This window comes from Lingula anatina, chromosome 1, assembly GCF_051362555.1.
Source record: "Lingula anatina isolate TDL-2025a chromosome 1, LinAna3.0, whole genome shotgun sequence".
Taxonomy (NCBI): Eukaryota; Metazoa; Brachiopoda; class Lingulata; order Lingulida; family Lingulidae; genus Lingula; species Lingula anatina.
The window spans coordinates 10627434-10649006 of NC_141767.1; the positions used below are offsets into that span (position 1 = coordinate 10627434).

At 36.2% G+C, this 21573-nt stretch overlaps 3 protein-coding genes and 1 long non-coding RNA gene across 6 annotated transcripts; 2 read left to right on the forward strand and 2 right to left on the reverse strand.

Annotated features, from left to right (window-relative positions):
* Positions 1-2077: 2077 nt before the first annotated feature.
* Positions 2078-10984, reverse strand: LOC106152877 (uncharacterized). Of its 3 annotated transcripts, XM_087002533.1 has the most exons (8): positions 10190-10984; positions 9712-9913; positions 7578-8871; positions 6974-7038; positions 4283-4465; positions 3663-3791; positions 3237-3362; positions 2078-2942 (listed from the first exon to the last, which is right to left on the reverse strand). In XM_087002533.1, the coding sequence occupies exons 2-3, from the start codon at positions 9903-9905 to the stop codon at positions 8781-8783; spliced, it is 285 nt and encodes a 94-aa protein (XP_086858659.1). In that variant the 5' UTR covers positions 9906-9913; positions 10190-10984; the 3' UTR covers positions 2078-2942; positions 3237-3362; positions 3663-3791; positions 4283-4465; positions 6974-7038; positions 7578-8780. The 3 variants fall into 3 exon arrangements, with proteins under 3 accessions (XP_086858659.1, XP_086858658.1, XP_086858657.1); XM_087002532.1 differs by lacking the exons at positions 9712-9913; positions 10190-10984 and having other exon boundaries at positions 3140-3362; positions 7578-7699; XM_087002531.1 differs by lacking the exons at positions 9712-9913; positions 10190-10984 and having other exon boundaries at positions 7578-7685.
* Positions 10985-11558: 574 nt separating this feature from the next.
* Positions 11559-14872, forward strand: LOC106152881 (uncharacterized). The gene is made up of 6 exons (XM_013526616.3): positions 11559-11725; positions 12444-12954; positions 13316-13444; positions 13556-13684; positions 14002-14130; positions 14307-14872. The coding sequence occupies exons 1-6, from the start codon at positions 11651-11653 to the stop codon at positions 14456-14458; spliced, it is 1125 nt and encodes a 374-aa protein (XP_013382070.2). The 5' UTR covers positions 11559-11650; the 3' UTR covers positions 14459-14872.
* Positions 14873-15002: 130 nt separating this feature from the next.
* LOC106152884 (uncharacterized) lies at positions 15003-18303 on the reverse strand. Its single transcript, XR_001237378.2, has 3 exons — positions 18117-18303; positions 16170-16309; positions 15003-15744 (listed from the first exon to the last, which is right to left on the reverse strand). It is a non-coding gene; the product is annotated as an uncharacterized LOC106152884 (long non-coding RNA).
* Positions 18304-18411: 108 nt separating this feature from the next.
* LOC106152883 (uncharacterized) lies at positions 18412-20374 on the forward strand. Its single transcript, XM_013526618.2, has 3 exons — positions 18412-18573; positions 18795-18971; positions 19265-20374. The coding sequence occupies exons 1-3, from the start codon at positions 18519-18521 to the stop codon at positions 19489-19491; spliced, it is 459 nt and encodes a 152-aa protein (XP_013382072.2). The 5' UTR covers positions 18412-18518; the 3' UTR covers positions 19492-20374.
* The last annotated feature ends 1199 nt before the right edge of the window (positions 20375-21573 follow it).

Here is a 21573-nt window from a genome sequence, read left to right on the forward strand (position 1 = left end):
CGAGTACAGAGCAATTTTACATTCCTACGTACATAGTAAAGGTGTCCTTGTCTACTATTTTATATTAAATTAACATTTATATGAAAGCACAATTTATTTAAAACAATGGATCCATCAGCGATTAAAGTTACGTGTTTTCGTTAATTGCAGCTAATATTTGACTGCCACTGCAGACTTATAAGGGTTCTTTTTAGCCCAAGGGATGGACATGGTACAGTTCCAAGACCAAACAGGCAGTTAACGCCCGATTTCTCGAAGGAATTGCCACTTGCAAATGATTTGAGCAAAATGCTGTCCCTAATTGGATTAAGATGTGCGTTTGTTTGTAGATGATGTATTTTTGCTACAGATTATATGGTTACATCCCACAAGAATAGCAAAATTGCTACATTGTAGGTCTAGGCTCCATATCAGTCGATATACGGAGCCTATACATACAGTCAGGAACGACATTCTATGTTGTTATCATTATTATTTATGTCATTACCTTCTGAGTGACCTAATTTACTCCCCGTCACTGAAGTTATACTTACTAGATAAATGAAAATCGGAATGCGGTTTTAAGGACGCCTGTCTCGTACATTTCCTGCTATCTAAAAACTAAGATTGCGATTTATGTATCTTATGATTCAGCCTTCATCTTCTCTATAGCAATGGAACAGTGGCCCAAAATTTGCTGTCGTTTTATCGAACAAAAGAGAGATTAAATACAGTCGTGCGCACTTCTTTAATGTTCAAGGATTAGATCCTAAGTGATCAGAAATGTAGATTCAAAAATTGTTTTTTCCTACGATATGTGAAATGCTGGAAAAGACTACACCGTCATCTCATTTTAAATGGGTTCCAAGTTTACCCATTTAAGAAAAAAAATTTGAGCTAAAATGTTCAGATGCATATAACTTAAGCTCAAGCTAAATATTCTCTTCCTACCGTGAGCTTGCGGGCAAAATGGACGTAGGCTTTCGTCAGACTAACATAAGTTGTTATTCCACTGGTGGTAGGAAGAAAATTTTCAGGTTGTGCTTGATAATTATCATCAATGAAAAAAAATCTCATTTTAATTTTCTCTTGCTACATGCGTATATAACTGCGTATCCAGCCTCCTTATTCGAATGTTTTGTTCTATGGGACTTACTAACTTAGTTACACTGGGGTTGTGCGCTAGCCTTCAGCGTGAAATTTATTCGCTTTCCATGACAATATCATCCATATCCGAGTACAAAGGGATGCCTTTAGTATGCATACTTTTGTATGAATTTCGCCTTCCTTGCGACACAAAAATCTGAAATACAATATTAAAAGGCCAGTGAACTTTATATAGTAAACCCCCCCTACCCAGGAAAAAAAAATACAGAATAATACATAAAGACGTGATGTGACAGCTTCTTCCGACTTCCCCTTGGTGTTATGACTAGAATCAAAAGAAGAACCAGTTCAAGTTAATCTCCTAAGCCATGAGAAAGCTTTTCATCCTCACTAAGTTCAGTAGAATATAATTTATTTGCTGATTAATGCATTTTCCGCATCTCCGGGCGTGTGCGGGAACCTAGACAAGTGTTGTTGCGTGGAGTCTCGGCTAGGAGAAGGGCCTGATGCTACTTTTATCCTTATACTAAGCAGTATAAATGAAATGGTTTCCTGGATCGGATTTTCTTCCTCTCTTATTCCGCGAAAAAAAAGTACAGTTAATTGCTTTCCTACAGTGAAACGGATGTATTGAAAGAATATCACTTTAAGTCCGTAACAAGGTACCCTCTACCAGGGCCACAGTTATTATTATTATTATTATTATTTCTATTATTATTTGGACGTTTTCGCTGTGCAGAGGATAATTGTTAATTTAACCAGAGGCATATCTGTTAATATCTAGTGAAAAATTAATCTTCGGACCTGGTAGAGGGTAGTAACATGGTCAAGCAATCAACTTTCCTAACGACTGCAATCCAAATTCGAATACAAGGGGTTCGAGCCCATAGAGCCCCCCCCTCCCCCCCCCCCCCCCCCCCCACACACACACACACACACATTGATTTCTTGGAACCATCAGTGCAATCAAATAACGACTGGACACGCATCGTAATGTGTTTGCTTACGTGACTTTACTTACATGTTACAAAAGAGTAGGTAGTAGAGGCTCATTCTCAATGAAACTATGAGCTTACGTAGATCTATCCAATTCGCTGAATGCAATCATATTAGCAGATTAATATACCTCCTCCCGGCGTTGGGTAGAATACATAAAGTTGGTGATTATACGGGTACGTTGGAAACAAGAGGAGGCGTGTTAATCTGATTGCATTAAGCGAAAGTTGGATCGTTCTACGTAGCACGATAACTTTATTGGGAATGAGCCCTAGAACTACATGGATGGTTACTAGGCTCTGATTTACACAAACGCAAAAATGTTTTGTGAAAATTTTGTACTTTCTTCAAAACGGAAGTTCTAAGTCTTTCTTCATCAAGGTTAAGTCATTGAAAAGCCACTAAAAAGTAGCAACTTTCGGTCAAATTTTTTGCTAATTTTTCAACAGGTCCAACATCCTCATCTAAATGGACTAGCACTTTTTTCTGGGTCGAAGTACAGTACCTTTCTTGTGTTAAAATTAAGACCCACTTTCAACCCAATTCCATTTGTGAAACGGGGCCCTGTTGTTAAAGGAAGCATGTAACATCGGCTGTAACATACGAAAATACTTAAGTTACGACCTCACTGTGGTCTTGTACACCCAAAAAGTACTATTTCTAAACAAAAGTGTATGAAATTGAGTTGAATCGGGTGTTTTTTATAGAAATGTCAACGTTTGCACATGTTTTGCAACAAAGTCTACGAAACTGTTTGATTTTGCAACTGTAAATTTTTCCAAAGAATTTGGCATATGTATCGCAAGTGAAGGCTCCCAACTCATTTTGAAACATCACTTTCGAGTTCCCATACCGACAACCTGAAATGTCATAAATTGAATATTGTAATAAGTGAAAAATGCCTGTTAATTGTATCTATGATAAAAATAAAATATCCAATTAATTCTATCTATACTTAAAGCCCGTTTTAAAATCAAAATGAATAATGAATCTATCCACAGGGTAAGAACAAGTAAGAATTTTTTAACATCTTAAATAAAAAGGGCCGTAAATGTACCTCATCTACTGGCAAATTATCAAGTTTTTCGACTGCCTTATATTAAATGTTTTGACTTCAAATGACTTGTGTATAAATCAACCGTCTTGAACCGTACCGGGAATGTTCACTTCGTACTTAGAGCAGGTTTTACAACAAATGTTTCTGTTGTAAACGGTGTAGCATAGGTTGCTGTTTTGGTCGATAGGAGCACACGTCCCGGCACGGTCTCCGTATAAACAGTCTGAAAACGGGAAAAACAATTTGGACTTAAAACCCTTGAAAACTATGCCTGAATATGAGACGAAGTCGCTGTACAATTGACCTTTTTGGTTAGTACAGGCCATTCATACGTTTATTTTTCAGTTTTTTTTTCTTTATCTTAAAGAGAAGTTAAACAATGCTTCGGTTCTAGTAAGAGAGCCTGTTCCGAAATTCAGTAAAATCACATTGTTAGAGTCAAGCGCAAGCTATATCTTTATTGGTGTTTCAAGATAAAGAAAAAACATGTCGTATTTGCAAATATCAATGTCTGTATCTCTACCTTTTCCTGCTCCGAGTCGTCGCTTGTAATCATTGCAAGTTGCGCAGCAATAATGGCGATAGATAGCTCTGTAGCATTGTCGGTTTGAGATTTTACGACAGAGAGGCGAACGATCACCGTATTCGCAACCTATAAAAAAAAAAAAAAAGAAAATAAACACCCCACCTCTTCAGTGAAATTAATTGCTCCAGTTCTTATTGCACCACATTATAACAATCCTCGTGTAAGACCAACTTAAATCGTTGACCCCACGTAAAAAATAAGCCTCATTTAACACCAGGTCAAACAGGCTTCCTTTTAAGTTTTCAGGGATCGCAAGTGATTTAGTGTGATTTAGTCTTTAGTAAAATCAAGACAAGGTTGCTATAGGTATCCACTGATTTGGAAGCATTTTAAATATGCAGGTTGGATTTCTGAGCTAAAAGACAAAACGATCACACACTTATGACATCTAGGTTCCATCATAACTAGAATGGAGACCACCAGCAGGTATCAAATTTCCCCATAAGTAGCACGGGGATCAAGTGAAAAGGGTTCTTCGGTAATTTTCAGTCAAAATGGAGAAATTAACATGCGATAAATGGCTTAGTAATAGAATGTCTTTTTGATTTTAGCCTTACCCGGAACAGTCTTGGGTGTCATAAGCCTTTGACAAGCTTGACAACACTTCTTGCGATTTAGCCTATGATAACACATGCCAGTTGTAATGGACTGACAGGCCTCGGTGTTGTCTCGACACTTAGCTTCAGGCGGATCTGGATGGGCTGGACTTTTTTCAACTGCATTGTTCTTACCATGGAATGCTGAAGTGAATGCATAGTTATCTATGTCGAACAATGAATTGATGAAAATTTTAGAATGAATAAACGTAATGAGAAAAACTCGGCTTAAAAAACAGTACATTTCTTCTCGAGATTATCAATATAAAAGAATTTTGCTTACGAAAGGATCATCTCAAAAAGTAGCACAATATTAGGATATAACATTATGAAAAGAGTGGAACTAGGTGTGAGTAACACTTTCGTAAATGAACTAGAACTGTTAATTCTAGGCCACAAAGGGCACTATTAAGAAAAAAAATGAAACAGAAGATCAACCAAAATCGGTTTGATTTTTTTTTTCAGATGAATGTCAACAATTTAGCCATATACAGACGAATTATTTCAGAAACCTTAAATGTAAAGTTGGTGATACAAGACTGCAGTTCCCATCCCGGCTACCTCTATCCCTTAACCCTTTAGTGTTAAGCTTGCATGGATATAACTAAGCAAGGCTTTGAAGACAAAATATCTATCCTTTCTTAATTCTATTAACCAAAGCGGTGGTGACGCACAAATACATGTATGGGAGCTGTTTGGAGTGCTGTCACTGGCTTAACCTACACTAATTTGATTAAAAAATGGAAAGACGCAGCCTCATACGTGGATTTAGTCTGATCGACGCATTACAATTGGTATATTTCATTTTGAGACCTTCGGGGTTTGTAAGTTCCATTACCCGTCCTTAAAAAAAACAAGCCGGATGTGATGCAAACAGTCTGCCGAAAAACTGGTCAAAATACAGTACCTATTCCTCTCCACCACCCCCACCACCACCACCCTCTTTGAAAGAGTACGACTTATACCGGAGATTGACATATGTCTCATCGATTTTGTTCTTTTTGTTTTAAATGTTTATAGTATTTTCGTTAATGGTTTGCAACTGATTTAAAGACATGAGTTTTAAGTGTTTTTAGATCCATTTACAAATTAAGGAGACATTCTTAAGATTTCGTCATAGAAAAAGTCCCAAATTTTTGAGCAGAAGAGACAATTGAAGCAATTCTTTGTCATTTTCTGTTTTAAAATAAGAACGAGGCGGTGGTTTGGGCCGGTACTAAAAGACTTTTATTTGCAACTACACTGCAAACTTTTAAGATGGTATATATCTGATTCTCTATACACAACTTTTAAAAAGAAGTCCTTTGTCTTATGGCCCATTTTCCTGCTTTTCCTAAGACTGAATTTTTCCCCTCAACATTATAACTGCTAAAATGTATTTAGAAACACTCCGCCTTTATTGCTTTTGGCAATTTTCAAAACTACGACGCATGTGGTAGTCTGGCAATAATCAGCATTCCGTGGATCCATTGTTGTATAAGGGGGTTATGGGACTGGAGTGAGAGAGTAAGACAGAGATAGAGATGGATAGCTCTATGTAGTCTGTAGTTTTGCGGAGTAAGTATTTGATATGGAAGTAAGCCTACAGACACGGCCAACTGTATTAGGCCGTTCGACATTATCGTCCCTTTAACCACCGCACAACTTAGAGAAATTATTTTCAAATAATATTTTCTTGAAGCACATTAATCTGGAAAATATATACCTGAGGCTTAAGTGTACAGTTCTTATTTTGACAGCAACTCAAGCGCATTGCTTTTTAAAACCACATTAAGTTAAATGATTGGTGTATATACAGGTACTAACAAGCTATTAGTATTTCCGTAGGTGGATTTAACAAATAATTTAGAAAGTGCATGAGTTAACGCCAATTTCAATCACAGATCCTTCTTTTTCTATATAATGAGAATGCACATCAGCAAAAGCATAAGCAAATCTCATCAAGTTGGTCGTCATATCGTACAGATTCCTTTTCCATTTACGTACCTACAGTTGTCGTTCTTGCTTCAATGCATTATAACGTTATAAGTCAACCTTTCTTGCACTCAGGGGCAAAAAGAGTTGGTATAAGAAAAAAATACATTTGAGTGTTTCTCCTTTCAGGCCTGAGAACCATTACAGTCATTTTGAACCCCACTTTTGGTGTAATCTATGATCCAGTTTGTTTAATGTGTCTAAGGATAAACGATCGCGCGATCTGTTATTTTATTTCTGAGGACGAAGAAACGTAGTGATGGGATTTTGAGCTCATTACCGACATTTGCTGATAGAATGTGAAAGATAAATTACTCTCAAAACTGAATTCCCTTAATCAGCAAAAGCCAATTAATGTTAAAGTTCACTCTTTTCTCCAGAATAAGAGGCGTTCCATGTTGCATTCCGGACGATTAGAACATAAATCACTTGTTCCCTTTATAAAAAACTTTAAGTTGTTCAGCTGATCGAATTTGCATCAGTATCTGGTTACCAAATTATACTTAATACGACAATAGTCATTCTTTTTTTTTTACCGATCTACCTATTATATTAAAATATTTATTTGAACAAAAAATTACAATGAATTAAATCAGTTAGGTGCAGGTTTTTAATGATTTTTCCGCACAATATAGGTAATAAAAGACTATGACAATGTAAAAAAAGACACATATGTACCTTGAATGTTCTGGAGGCTAAAGCTCAGCAGTATAAGCAAATATCCCATGAGGTATCCCATCGTCCTAAGGGGTGGCAGAGGAGAAACGTTAGACTACCAGATTTTACACATTGCTCAGCGTCGTTGACAAAAGGCCCACCTCGATACAGCAACTATTTCTTTTTAATTCAACGTTCATAAACACTCCAAGTTTGACTGGTAAAGAAGACGTCCAGCAGAGAGCGGATTATCACATTAACACTCTAGCCACTCGTATGCATGCAGCGGCTGTTTGCACAGAAAGCAAACGCCACTGGAAAGTGTCAGATGAACGTATCTAGGCTTTTTTCTGTTGTTCGTTACCCTTAAAATATTACATAAATTAACTAGGTAACAACATTTCTTTCTCCGCGTGGAGCTTCGCAAATATTTTGATGCCTGCTGATAGACAAGAAAGCGCTGTGATTCAAGTTAGTTAACACAACTTTGAGACCTTAGTTTGGTATACTCATTGACCGCAAATTTACGGTTGTGCTGTTGAATATAGTTCACAACTAATTTTGAGAATTGGGCAAAAATTGTTATTCAGATAAGTAGGCCTAATTTTAATAGATAAATTCTTACCTGTTGCAGAATACAGCTATCTTTGAACATGCATCTCGGCAGTTTTTTTGCGTATGCTCCAATGTTTTCATACGGATAGAGGATAAAGCTGAGGTTACGACCGTATGAGGACCGTATGTAGATGGTGGATTCATGACATTTTGCATATATCCATGTGTTGACAGCAACTTGCCTAATTTGTCAATAATGTTCAAGTGGCGTTTTATACTTTAATACAGAGTTAATGTACCTACTACATGTACATGTATTCAACTGTATGTATTTCATTGTTTTTGAATGAAATTATGAAATGATCAACAAATAAACTTCTTTCCCCTTATTCAGTACACAGTCTTCCATTCTGCTTTGGCACTGCCGTCTCACCTAACACAATTTTGATGGTGCGTTTACCGCGATTCCTCTTATTCAACCTGCCATAAAATCACAACAACACTATTTATCTTATATAACATGTGTCCTTTTCTTTTGCATTTAATTTTTACATCACGCATATCAAGTTTTAGCACAAAAAAGATAAATAACATAAAATAAAAAAAAAAGATAATTAAAAATAAATACACAAAAAAGAAAAATCACGTTTTACATGAACTATCTTTGATCATCACTGATATCAAATATCTGAAATATCTTTGTTATATGAAAACTGGCTGTATCAATTTCTTTATTTCGATTTGATAACAGGCTTCAACTGTGCACACAGACAAATTGGAGTTTCTGTGTTTTGTGGTCTTCGAATTGTGCAATTTTTACCCAATTTTCAGTCTAAAACTGCGTGCTCACGAGACTTGTATCTTTTTTTCTACGAATGTGCGATTGCGTTCAGCATCATAGATGGTCAACAAAAACAAAGTTCATTCTTTTAAAAAACTGGCACACACAGTATAGACAGGACATTTTAATGTTAATTAAAATGACTAACTAACAGAAATAACACTTAATGTAAGTCATCTTTATATGTTCCAAGTCACCCTCTGATATTCCAGTCATGGCATTTTTCTCTATAGTACAAACTCCAACAATTGCATTGATCTTTGTGGATGAAATTTACTAAAGATGGTCCTTCAGTTTGCTTATTTTACGATATTCTTACTGCCATCTCACAACGCAATTTATTACATTGGAATTGGTCGCACTGGACGTCGACGTCCTTGCGTAAACCAGTTCAGATTGCCTCAGGTATATTTATGATGCCGAGTTATACAGTCAGGTCTTCTTTGCAATGGTTTGTGCCTTTTCGGCGGCTCTTGCCTTCCATCGCTTCACCATTTCTGCTTGCTTTTGTGTTAACTGCAGCCTATAAAGGAAAAGCAAAACAATGCACTCCACGAATGGTTTGTGGATATCTTTTAGTTGCAACCGTTAAAGGTCCAAATGTTGTTATCTGAAAAAGAAACCACGTGTGCGTGCTATGCATATAAAGAGTGATGTCCTGAAATAAATGAATGAAAAGTCTCACATCTACAAGGCTTTCTTCACATTCGTTTGTGTTGCAGATAACATCCGAGTCTTTTCCAATTCAGATGATTTAGCCAGCAGAATAAACAACAATATATTGACTTGTGCATTATTCTGTGACCCCCAGTTGGACAGGATTTCTCATCAATTTTGAAAAGTACACTTCACGGGTTGTATTATTCTCAACGGAGATTACTTTCACAAGGCATAAATATTGGCTACACCTACTTTGTTATTCACAATTCAAGTATTCATCGCTTGCTTTTTATGAATAATTTAAAAAGGCACCAATCGATAATTCATTTGACATGAGAGTCGTTTTCGTCTATTAGCCTTATGTGGCTCACAGAATAAACAAGATATAATCGGACACCAATGATTTCAGGATATATTTCCACCTACGGGTCAATTCTCTTGTTTATGAAACCATTTATAAGTGTAAATAACATTAATGTAAGAAGAAAACTTTGGACATACATTATTAATGATGATATACGTTTTGCTTTTTGTTATCGTTTTGTTTACTATTAGAATAAAAACCAAGGACACCGTGCCTTCGCACATACGCCACGACCACATCTCGTTTAGCACAGGTTCGAATCTCATAGAGCACAGCATAATGCAAAGAAAAACACTACATTCAGTAAATCAACTGGGTCTAACAAAACCTCATCCTTACTTTCTTTGGCGTGCCTCCTGCCATCGTTTCTGAATATCCTGGATTCTGTCCCAAATGTCTTGTTCCCTCTGCATCTCCTCTTCCTCGTCATCAGAATTGAGAAGTCTTTCATTTTCTATGGCTTCAATATCAGGTGTCTCTCCTTCGGTGACTATCTTTGCATCTTCTTCTATTTCTGGCGAATCTCGGTCCATTGCAGAGCCTTTGAAGAAATACGTGACGTGCCATATTTTACAATATGTGTATGATATTTCTGATATGATGTAATCAAGATGTAAAACTCTCTGGGAGGCTTTTTCTAAACAAATTTAATTTCTAACCCACAATATTATGCAAGTTACACCTACAGAGCTCCTTCAGATAAATTTAGATAGGCCTACTTCTAGCTGTAGCGATGCAATATTTAAATATCTGGTGAATAAAAGAGCAGGTAACTTATAGATAGAGTTTAAAGACTTGTTCCCAATAGAGCCAATACCTAATAGATCCTTTTTTCACGAAGGATATCAGCCAAACCCTGAGGTACTGCCAAGCTCACCAGTTTCAGCTTTAACGTCCAAGTTCTCTCTGAAACTGCTCGATTTCTTTCCTAGCTGTCTTGCCTGGTGCCTACATGTATAACACCTTACTGTGCCTATTTAACCAGCATCAGACACACCTGTCATGGTCACAACCAGCTCAACTTAATGTACTGGTCGTGGTACACAGGTATCAAGTTTGCAAGGGCCGTGTGAGCGGCGCATTGTGTTCAGCAAGAAAAAATAATGGAGAATAATACCCTGGGTTGATGCTTGAATTGACACAGTGTTGTATCGCTTTGCTTTTGTATAGCTTGTTTATGCCTTTATGGGCTTACGTTAATGTACATGTAGCTATGTGCTTTGTCTGGATGGAAACAAATGATTTGTAGTCTGCGAAATGTTATTATGTATTTTTGATAAGCCAGAGGGAAGTTTTTCCTTTATTAAGAGCTATTCAATAGTCAAAAAGTAAAAGAATTTCCGACAAACATATGTTAACTTAATTCGTTGTCTTAAATCAATGGTAAAAAACATAACATTTTTCTCGGATTGAACTAGTCACGTAACATACTCGCAAATACGCTCAGCTGGTCAGATACCGCTAGCCCCCTTCTTCGTTTACTGAGAATGGTGAACCATGCAGCACTATCTTAAAGTTACAAAATTAAAAAAAAAAAAAAGATACCTACAACAAAGGACAATGACAAAAGCATATGTACAACGACAAATGCATATGTACAATGACAAAAGAAATAAAGAAAAACACTCTTATAAACACTTTTGTATCCGAGTTTTCAAAGAGTCGGATACCAGGACATTAGAGCTTGAACGTTTAAAAAAGAGTGCACGCGTGCACATTGACCAGCAAACAAACACTTATCAGTTGTTTAACGATTATTCTAGCAAAACCACTTCAGCCTAAAAACGTGTTTTCAATTCGACTTTGAAAGAAAAAGTGTGCGTCAAGTTAATTTTACATTTACAAACAGCACGGACGTAAGTAGGAAGCGACAAGGTCAGATTATACGCCTGCAAAACTTAGGAGCAGCGTATGGAAAGTAGCTTTGTGGATGAGTTAACGTAAAATAAAGGGGGATAAGGTTTGGGAAGTCGGGGTAGCTGAAAGATAACTCCATTGTTGACAAATACATCTATATTTTCTGTCAATGTCTATAATTTCTGAGAACAAAAATTACTTCAATATTTGAATATTCACCAGAGAAACAACCAGTTGTGTTTTTAAGTGCTAATTGCTCCATGACTATTTTCCCTTGAAGTGAAAATGAAAAACTGTTCCATCGTCCTACATTGCAAAAGGACTTTGCTTTGAAATAAACAAATTTCAGTCTAGTTCCACAAAAGCACTTGGTTGCAAATAGACGCGTGAGAAGAAAAGAGAGAACAAAAAACTGAGCACAATGCTGCTGCTTACTATCTTACTCCTGTTTGTACACCTCGTCTTGTCGATGGAGCAGTCAAGACCTATAGTTTACGTAAGTACACTTTCTCCTCCATTTGAAATCAACTATTAATTTGTTTTTAGTACACAAATTAACAAAATACGTCATAGAAAAAACATCTAGGAGATCTAGGATTGTTGGCAATCTGACAATTAACACGTTTAAACTATTTTCAATAATGACTTGGTCTTTTTCTCGGGACAGGGTGTCTTATTTAACTTAGAATTTATTTCACTTTATTTATTTCAGCCAAAAAGATAATTGACGTATTATTGCATGTAGCATTTGAAATAAAGGGTACATTGTAGCAATCAAAGTACAAATAATAATAATAAATAAATAAATTATTGATAAAAAATATTGACATGTTAATCATATCATTATGCCTAATCAGCATGTTATTTTCTTTCTTTCTTTTTCATCAACGAAAGATGCGCAAAGTTATCGCAGGAAACGTACATCTAATCGTATAAAACGTTATTCTAAAACCTCAAACCCGATTTTCAACTGGTTAGCAACATCTGTATAGATTGCATTCTGAGTGCACGTAATACTGGCTTTTTTATTACACACAAAATAAGAAATAGGTCTTGGGCGTCATGTTCAATTTTAACTGTAAAATTAAATTTTTCCATCAGATAAATTTGTAGGCGGTATTTAAAGGCAGTTTGTTTCAAATCTTTTTTTCAATCTAAATGTTCTAATTTTCAGCTATCAAGTTCTTATAACTGTCTTATCTGATTTTAAACAGGAACGACGCACCGTGTCGTCCGGGGGTACAGATACTAGTTGGGAACCCGTCTACACGGGCGGAGAGCGGGTATACACCAGTCGCACCTCATCAAGTACTAGTGGGGCTCAACCAGTCTACAGGGGAGGAGACGGCCAAGTCTACACAAGGCGCACGATACAAACTTTGCCCGGAAGCGTGCGAGTCTACCCTGGCGAACGAGTGTATACGCGGCGTACGGTTCAAACTGTTCCAGTAGGATCGCAGCCGGTGTATACCACTGGCGAGAGAGTCTACACTGGCGGAACCAGAACCGTGTACCAGCCGTACTATACGGCCTCCGGAACAAGCAGCGGGAGTAGTAGTAGTGGGAGCAGTGGCGTCTGTCCCGACACTGGTGTAAGACAGTACATCAATGGTTTATCTTGCCGTGAAGCAATTTCCAGAGACAAGTGGCTGTGCTACGACTATGCCACCAGGAGCAAGGAGTGCTGCGAAGCCTGCTTGAGCTATAAGATCTCCGATGATCCGTGTAAGTCGTAGTTTGAAAGCAATGCTCAAAATTCGCGGTTCGGAACTCATGTTTTCTCAGGGGCAAATCAAGAGGAAATAACTTTAATTGCAATTTGCAGGCGTTTTAAATGACAACTTATGAAAGCTCGATCACGCTCGGCTGTCACCACCCGGTTGACGAATCTAAAAACAAAATAAAACAGCTTTATAATAGTGCTTTCTTAGTCTAAAATAATAATGCAGTTTATAAGCCCACCATAATGAAAAAAATTTATTTTTTTTTACTGTAACATGCATGAAGCGATCTCGTGAGTACCTACAACGTCAATTTTTGCTAGTGTAGATGCACGAGAAGTCACTTTTATCTGAAATTATTTCAGCATGTATGTACGGAGATCGTTCTGGAGATTGTGTTCGAAGCCTTCGGCCTTCCCAGTGCTACGACCCATTTAACTCCAAACTATGTTGTCAGACCTGCCCACAGTTGAAATATAGAAATGCTGAACCAGGTGCGTAAAAATTTTTGACATTTAAACAACCAGGGACAAAATATAAAGTTTTTGTTGTTTTAACATTGTGCGTCCCCATTTGAATGTTGAAAAAATGTCTTTGCAATCAAGGTTGCGAGTATGGGGACAAGGACCCAGCACGATGCCCCGTAATCCAAGCCAGCAGCTGCTATTCCCCTAACACTGCCAGCATCTGCTGCAATACTTGTGCCAGATTCAAGCAGCAGTACAACCAGCCAGGTAGGTTCTTAGCTTTAAAAAAAAACGTTAAAATTGAAAACAGAATAATTTTGCATCTCTGCTTCCTAGAAAGTAAAATCTCACATCTTTTGGTCCTGACAGGCTACTGAAATGACAGTCTTTGGAAATGAAATAGCAAATGTAAGCTGTCATCCTAAATACACTGCATTTAAACTTAAATTGCAGGCCTTGTTCAGGTACAATAATAAAGATAATCCGGATTTAACAATTCATAAAAAATGTGGAAATAAATCATAAGAAAAAAGTACTGTACTATACAATGGTATAGAATTAAAATGCCTTTTTTTAAAATAAAGGTTGTGAGTATGGAGACAAGGACCCCGTACAGTGCCCTATTATTCAAGCCAGCAACTGCTATTCCCCTAACACTGCCAACATCTGCTGCAAAACCTGTGCTAGACTCAAGCAGCAGTACAACCAGCCAGGTAAACAGTTGTCAGAGCCATTGTGTGATGAACTCTTTGATGATATATCTAACAGAAAGTTGAATTTTTATCGCTTTTAACAGAACTGTTTTATGTTTAACAATAGTGGTCAACTTCTGTTTAAAAAAAATTCCTTGTCTGCAAAGAACACTAACAGCCAGTCCAATTCATTTTAGGATGCGAGTATGGGGATAAGCCAGCCCAGTTCTATGCCCCTGGGTATGGATACCCCCTGGACTGCCGTGGATACATCAGTGTCTTTGGTGTTGATCGCTGTAAAGAGAATCGCACCAGAAATGTCTGCTGTTTCACTTGTGCCGGCCATTAGAAATGTGAATTGGCAAATAACTCCCTTATTATAGAACAATCATGTAACACATCAACATTATAGATTTTGGTCAGAATGATTTCAAGTGCCTATTGAGCTCAAGTGTCCATTTAACATAATGTGACCATTTCAGTGATACCAACTGTTGCTGTAAAATCCAATGCAAATGAACTGCAATTTGATAGAGTATGTTCACCAGCAGATTCAGAACTTAAAAATGGGGAGGGAGGGGGCAAAATATAGAAGCACCATTTTGGTTTTTGAAAGTGTCCAAAGTCTGCATGTCTGTGTTATGGCTCCCTTTTTGAAAACCCCCTCTGATCAACTTTTGAGCAACAATGTTTTTGACATTTTAAGTTGATTTTCATATATGCACATATGTTATACCATTATGAATAAAGTGACAGGCTGCAATTCTCCTCTTCCATCCTTGTATATCTAATTTGTAGTTACGTAATGGTTTATAATCACACAACAAGAATGCATTTCTTGTTATCTCAAACCAGGTCTGTTACTCAAAATAAATTTTCGTATCAATCTGCCATTGTGTGTGACATTTGCTTTTTAATAAGAATAGCCCAATTTTTCACAAAGAGAAGTTCATATCAATACTTTCCTATGCATTTCATTTCCAGCATTTATATTCAGCATAAAGCACCAATCTTGCCAATTTAGCCAAATGCTAAATCCAACTTGAATTGGGTTAACAAAATAGGATTGATTCGACTAGCTTTAGTAAAAAAAAAAAAAAAATGCTAGCACTAACCCAGCATACATCATCAGTCAGTTTCACATACATGATATAATCACAATGATTTAACAAAAAAGGCATTTCAAATACTATCAATAGTACAAACAAATACAACATAGGCATATGCACCATGCCCAAAACATTGACTTGCACTGTTCTTCATTCTGTTCACCAATTTAATGAGTTAAACCATGAAAGAATCTTTAGGGAGATTGTTTCCTATATATATGGGTACAAAAATGCTATGCCAACTTGTCATTGATTAATGTGAAGCCTAAATTATATCATGAAAGGAATCACAAATATCATGTACAGCTCCACACTGTCATGAAAGGAATCACAAATATCATGTACAGCTCCACACTGTGCAATGTCTTTTTTAAAAAACCACAACACAATGAGATCAAAAACAGGGGACTTGACTGAACATCATGCAGAATTGGATGTAATGTTTTCTTTCACATTCTCTGAATGCAGCTGTGCATTCTTGGCTGCTCCCTTAAATGCTTGGTGCAACAGTCTTTGTTTACCTCTCCTAAAAAATAAAATAATGTAAAAATAAACAACCATAAAGTTAATCAAAATTTTCATCAAACTTCCTTTATAACAGAAACAAATTTTCTAATGCAGGAAGCAGATTCTTCTCTTCAGCATGGTGAAGTAAAGCTAAATAAATACTATTTTTATGAAGAGACCTGATAGGTCTGTCAAGGCACATTTTCAAAAATTTGCTAAGTTGTTGAGTGTGTAACTAGCATCCTGATTATAGTAAGTGGCAATTTTTGGTCTCTATCACTCCTATACTAGTAAATAAACATCTAGCAATTTTAAAGTGGAATTTAATTTTAAGTAGAAGTTGCTACAAGAAAAAAAGTTGTTAAAAACTGTCAACATCAAATCATTTTGTACAACTCTATGAAACTGCAACGTCAGATTCGTGGTCAATGCAAATGCACTCACCCCTTCATTTCCATTAACTTTTGCGTGCAGGGTGAAACTAAGTTGTCCGTTGGACTAAAAAGCTGTTGCCGTAAAATGTTGTTTTTCATTTCTTTTGCCACCTCAGGACTTTTCATTGTGTTTTGACCTCTGTCTGCCATCTAAAAAATCCATTCAATATATGTGAACCATTATCAATGGCAATAATTTATACCAAGTATAATGTGCGAGAGTTATTAATTTTGGACCAATGTGTAGCCAAGATATATTAACAGCCTTTTATACTGCATACAGTGGACAATAAGGCTTCGTTCACATGCAATGTCTATTTTCTAAATTCTATTTTCTATTTGCGGTATGTCTTATGATCACGGTCTGTGGCCTGAATATCCCGCGGCGTAATTACTGGCAGCGTGAGCCACTTACTATAAGTTACTATAAGTAACTGGCTCGCGCTGCCAGTAATTACGCGGCGGGATATTCAGGGCACAGACCGTGATCATAAGATAGCGCAAATAGAAAATAGAAATTAGAAAATAGACATTGCATGTGAACGAATATGGGCGGCGGTTTATACAAAAATGCAAAACACGATTAGTCATCATCGTTATCAGATCAGAAGGCAAAATACGACTAGTAGTCGTCAAAACGCAACTAGTCATCATCAAAACGCAACTAGTCATCATCAAAACGCAACTAGTCATCATCAAAACGCAACTTGTCATCAAAACGCGATTTGACGCCAGATGGCGCCCATTGTACGAAAATCTAGGCCAAGTCACATGATCCACAGTGATCAAAATGGCGGACGTTATTGAAGCAGCATTATCATATTCCTCGCTCGAACTCGAGAATTATCTCGAGTTCGAGATATTATTATATATATAATATCATTATTAGATTGTACGCGTAGAGATAATTCTCGAAATAATAAATAATTAAATAATTTATTAAATAATTTGGACATGTTATAAATTAAAAAAAAAACAAAAACACACACTTGTGAAGCACTGCTTTATTGTTGTACTCATTTCACAAGTTCCAGATATTATTATATATATAATATCATTATTAGATTGTACGCGTAGAGATAATTCTCGAGTTCGAGCGAGGAATATGATAATGCTGCTTCAATAACGTCCGCCATTTTGATCACTGTGGATCATGTGACTTGGCCTAGATTTTCGTACAATGGGCGCCATCTGGCGTCAAATCGCGTTTTGATGATGACTAGTTGCGTTTTGATGATGACTAGTTGCGTTTTGATGATGACAAGTTGCGTTTTGATGATGACTAGTTGCGTTTTGATGACTAGTTGCGTTTTGATGACTAGTTGCGTTTTGACGACTACTAGTCGTATTTTGCCTTCTGATCTGATAACGACGACGACAAATCGTGTTTTCATTTCGACTGATCTGATAACGATGACGACTAATCGTGTTTTGCATTTTTGTATAAACCGCCGCCCATAAACGAAGCCTAAATACGTGTAGTTGTAATTGACTTATCCCTTGACTGGTGCTTTAAACAATAGGATGTTTCCCTTACAATGCAGTGTAAAATACAGACGAGCAAGTAAGAGAAATACAAGTCCAATTTTCTTATTGTGAAAGGGCCGGGAGTTTGATGAAGCCTATCTTTTATACTTCAGCTGGTGCTAATACAAACCAGCCTGTACTACTATATATATATATATATATATATATATATATATATATATATATATATATATATATATATATATTACTCTGATATGTGAGAAACAGTGCACTCTAGGACTAACAAGCATCCAAAACACTCAAAAACGTGCCGAATGTAATGATTTGAATCCATGTTACCAGTACATATATTGCAGCATATGATGTATCAAGGAGTTGTATGATACTAGTACAAGAACAGTAAAGTATATTTAGCAGAATGACCGTCGTTTCCAAAGCAAAAATTATAATACATTTAAGTGTCACTCACCTTTCAGTATGGTTATCGTTTGCTGTTAAAATCAAGAAGAGTTGCAATTGAAGTCCCTATTTACAAACTGGGATTTAAATTAACCGCTGCCGTATGTCACTTCCGTTACATAAAAAGAAGTCTTTCCGCAAAAAGTAGTTTTACTAAATTTCTAATAAAACAATTATTAACCGTGTTGTTTATAAGTAATCGGCACAGTTTGATATAATAATATTTCATTTTCATAAATATGGGATAATTTTTAGATTGGAAAGCTGTTATTTGTGATAACGTAGTAATATTAGAAAATAGCGCCGAAAGGATTTACCTTTGACCTCGTCTTGACCACAAAAACATGGCAGCATGACATTTCGCGGGAAATTGTCACCGAAATGAAGCAACTTATCGGCGGATTTACCGCTTATGTCAAGCAACGGGGACAAGATATTTTTTCCAGTTAAAGGTGTTAATTTTTATGGTAAGTTTATTTTAACTGGATCAATTTGATTTGTGATGAAAAAGGTTTGATTGCATGACGGTGCTTTGAATTAATAATAGCCGCACTGTGTAGTAGTTACTGCAGTATTGTACGGCTCACTGTGGAAAAGTGCTAGTTTAGAAAAGTGCTAGTTTAGAAAACTGACTTATGTTACTCCATCACTGAACTCTTGTGATAGTTAGCTCTAATTTTGTTCATAGAACTCTTTGATTGGTCCAATGCAGAAGAACGATGTAAGCTAACTGCAACAGATGCACGAAAACTGAGAAGACAGAGCAGCCAGTCGGGAGTGCGAGTGGAAGTCAACGAAACAAAAATTGCGTTGTTTCGTTATGGAGATCAGTTACATGCAGTAAATGAAAAGTGTCCCCATGCAGGTATGGGGGTGTCAAGGTTATTTGCATTACTAGAAAAAGTCAAGTATTTCACATGTACTGTAAATGTAATTCTAGCGGACACTGTGAAAAAGGCCTCCAAAAGTACAGTAGGTTGAATACTCATTGGAAATTTTGGTCAGACATGACAAATTTAACATCTTAGATCATTAATTTTTGTAAAAGCTGTTTTTCAAAAAATAACATCAGTAATTACACATGTACATTTTAAAGAGGAAATGCAGTATTTGTAACTCATTAGATATTTTATTTCCACTTTTTTATTTAATGTGTAGGAGGCCCACTCCACATTGGAGATATTGAAGAGCTGCCAGACTTCTCTGTATGTGTACGTTGTCCATGGCATGGATGGAAGTTTGATTTAAAGACTGGGCGTTGTAAACACCCCTCTGGTGAACAAAGATGTGCGATAGTATATGCAGTTAGGGTAGATACACAAGGAAACATTGAAATTGGCTTTGAGAGTTTTAGTGGCAAATATTTTAACAGTGAAGATTTTTAATGACATACGAGTTTTATCTGATACAAGACTTTTTTGCTCTCATACATGTAGTGTTGCATGTATGCAGGATTAATATACAAACAGTAAAGGGAGAGAGGGAGAATGATACGAAGCATCTGATGGACACTGCACAGATGTGGCTGGAGTGTAAAATGATGCCATGTTCAAAGTGCAAAAAAGTAACAAATACCTCTCTTAATTGATTTTTATCTTTATCTTCCTTGAAAGAATTGGAACTCAGGTTAATAATACATATGAAGACAGGCACAATGAATTAAAGACAAATGCAGGGTACATTTGTAATCAAGCTTAACAAACTTGATACTGTTGTGATATTAAAAGTTGCTCAGAATTGATGATAAACAGGCTTTTTAGTTTAAAAAGTAGTTAAGAGTGCCTTGTAATAGTTATATGGTTTACTTGCTGTGCTTTTTATTTAATTTTTTAATATTTATTTTTTGCTTTTAAGTGAATAGCACTGTGTAAGCTTTTCATGATATTAATACTGGTTTACGATGTTCATTCACATGCACTTGTTTTTACATATTTTTTATACTGAGACTGAAACAATTTTTGGAAGTCTTAAAAACATTTTAATCAGTATTTACAGTTTCAAACCTCAAATTGTATATACCTGTTTTACTTTATGCATTGGGAATAATACTGTTCACAGCGTAATGTGTTCTTTCAAGGGATAACAACTCTTCATATGGGATTCAAAATTCCTCAATGAATGCATTGTAAACAACACATAGCAGTATAATAAGTTTCAATACAACCAAAATGGTGGTTATTGCAGTTGTCCTGAAATCTGTGCTTGCCATCGGACCACAAACCTTATCTTTAGAGATTATTACAAAAACTACACAAAAAAAACAAACAATAGATTCACTGAATGTTGGAACGGATTCATTAACCATGGGGAGGTATAGGAAAATTGTCATATACCCCAGGAAAATCCATTTTATGGCACATTTTCCTGTCAAAGTGAAGAGTTGTCATCATGTCCAAGAACCTTTTATTCACATAATTTCTGAAATATTTCTCCAACATTCTCATATTATTGCAGGATTACCTACACATTTAAACTACTTTCAATTTAAAATGGTACCAAATATTGTTTTTATTATTGTGCTGTAAAAATGTTTTATTTACCAAAGTCCTTTTTGTTTTATATTTAACAGTAATATAAAATTTGAGTTGTTTATTTATAGTAAATCACTAACTTAAAGTTATTTATTTTATAAACATCATGTTTCTAGTGCATATTTTAAAAGAAGTCCAATCAAACTGAAAAAAAAAAATTGTCCAAACTCTATATCATATTATACTAGTAGTTTGATATCTTGCCTATAAGTGTTGGTTTACAAATGATATTTGTATATTTTAGCATTCACAATGATTGTTGCAAAAAAAAAAAAATAAAATAAAATTCACTACATTTTATTAATTTTTGGAAAATACCAAATGTGTTTATCAACTCCGTTCACAGTTTCATTTTATTTTTCTGGTAATGAAATGGTCACAGAGACGCAGTTAAAACAAGGTAAATAACAAATGAGGATTAATTTTTATGTACAGACACAGATGTGTCTGTACATATTGCCATCACCTGCGTCTGTCGTCGCCGTCGCCGTCGCCGATCATGTCGCCGTGCACTTTCAGCGTTAACACCATAAGTGGAAGACAGTTTTACTTTTTGGCTTTATATTTACAGAGCTGATGAATATTCATAAAACGCAGGTCAAGTTCGAAAATCAGCATGATCGGGCCATTATTGTAGAATTTATGCTGTTTTTATGTACAGACACAGATGTGTCTGTACATATAGCCATCATCTGCGTCTGTCGTCGCCGTCGCCGTCGTCGCTGTCGTCGCCGTCGTCGTCGCCGTCGCCGTCGCCGTGCACTTTTACCGATAACACGATAAGTGGAAAACCATTTTGCTTTTTGATTTGAAACTTGCAGAACTGATGAATATTCATAATACGCAGGTCAAGTTCGAAAATCAGCATGATCGGGTCACTCTTAGGGAATTTATGCTGTTTTTTCACTTTTTTCAACATATATGCAGCACCGATAA

Excerpts from the sequence above, each read along its gene's own strand:
- LOC106152881 (XM_013526616.3), top strand. The coding sequence starts at position 11,651 with ATGCTGCTGCTTACTATCTTACTCCTGTTTGTACACCTCGTCTTGTCG. Across the intron at positions 12,955-13,315 it reads TAAGATCTCCGATGATCCGT|CATGTATGTACGGAGATCGT; the intron begins GTAAGTCGTAGT and ends AAATTATTTCAG. Across the intron at positions 13,445-13,555 it reads ATATAGAAATGCTGAACCAG|GTTGCGAGTATGGGGACAAG; the intron begins GTGCGTAAAAAT and ends TTTGCAATCAAG.
- LOC106152883 (XM_013526618.2), top strand. The coding sequence starts at position 18,519 with ATGTCAAGCAACGGGGACAAGATATTTTTTCCAGTTAAAGGTGTTAAT. Across the intron at positions 18,574-18,794 it reads TAAAGGTGTTAATTTTTATG|AACTCTTTGATTGGTCCAAT; the intron begins GTAAGTTTATTT and ends TTTTGTTCATAG. Across the intron at positions 18,972-19,264 it reads TGAAAAGTGTCCCCATGCAG|GAGGCCCACTCCACATTGGA; the intron begins GTATGGGGGTGT and ends TTTAATGTGTAG.
- LOC106152877 (XM_087002531.1), bottom strand. The coding sequence starts at position 7,648 with ATGAAAACATTGGAGCATACGCAAAAAAACTGCCGAGATGCATGTTCA. Across the intron at positions 3,792-4,282 it reads GACACCCAAGACTGTTCCGG|GTTGCGAATACGGTGATCGT; the intron begins GTAAGGCTAAAA and ends TTTTTTTTATAG. Across the intron at positions 3,363-3,662 it reads ACGACTCGGAGCAGGAAAAG|ACTGTTTATACGGAGACCGT; the intron begins GTAGAGATACAG and ends TCCCGTTTTCAG.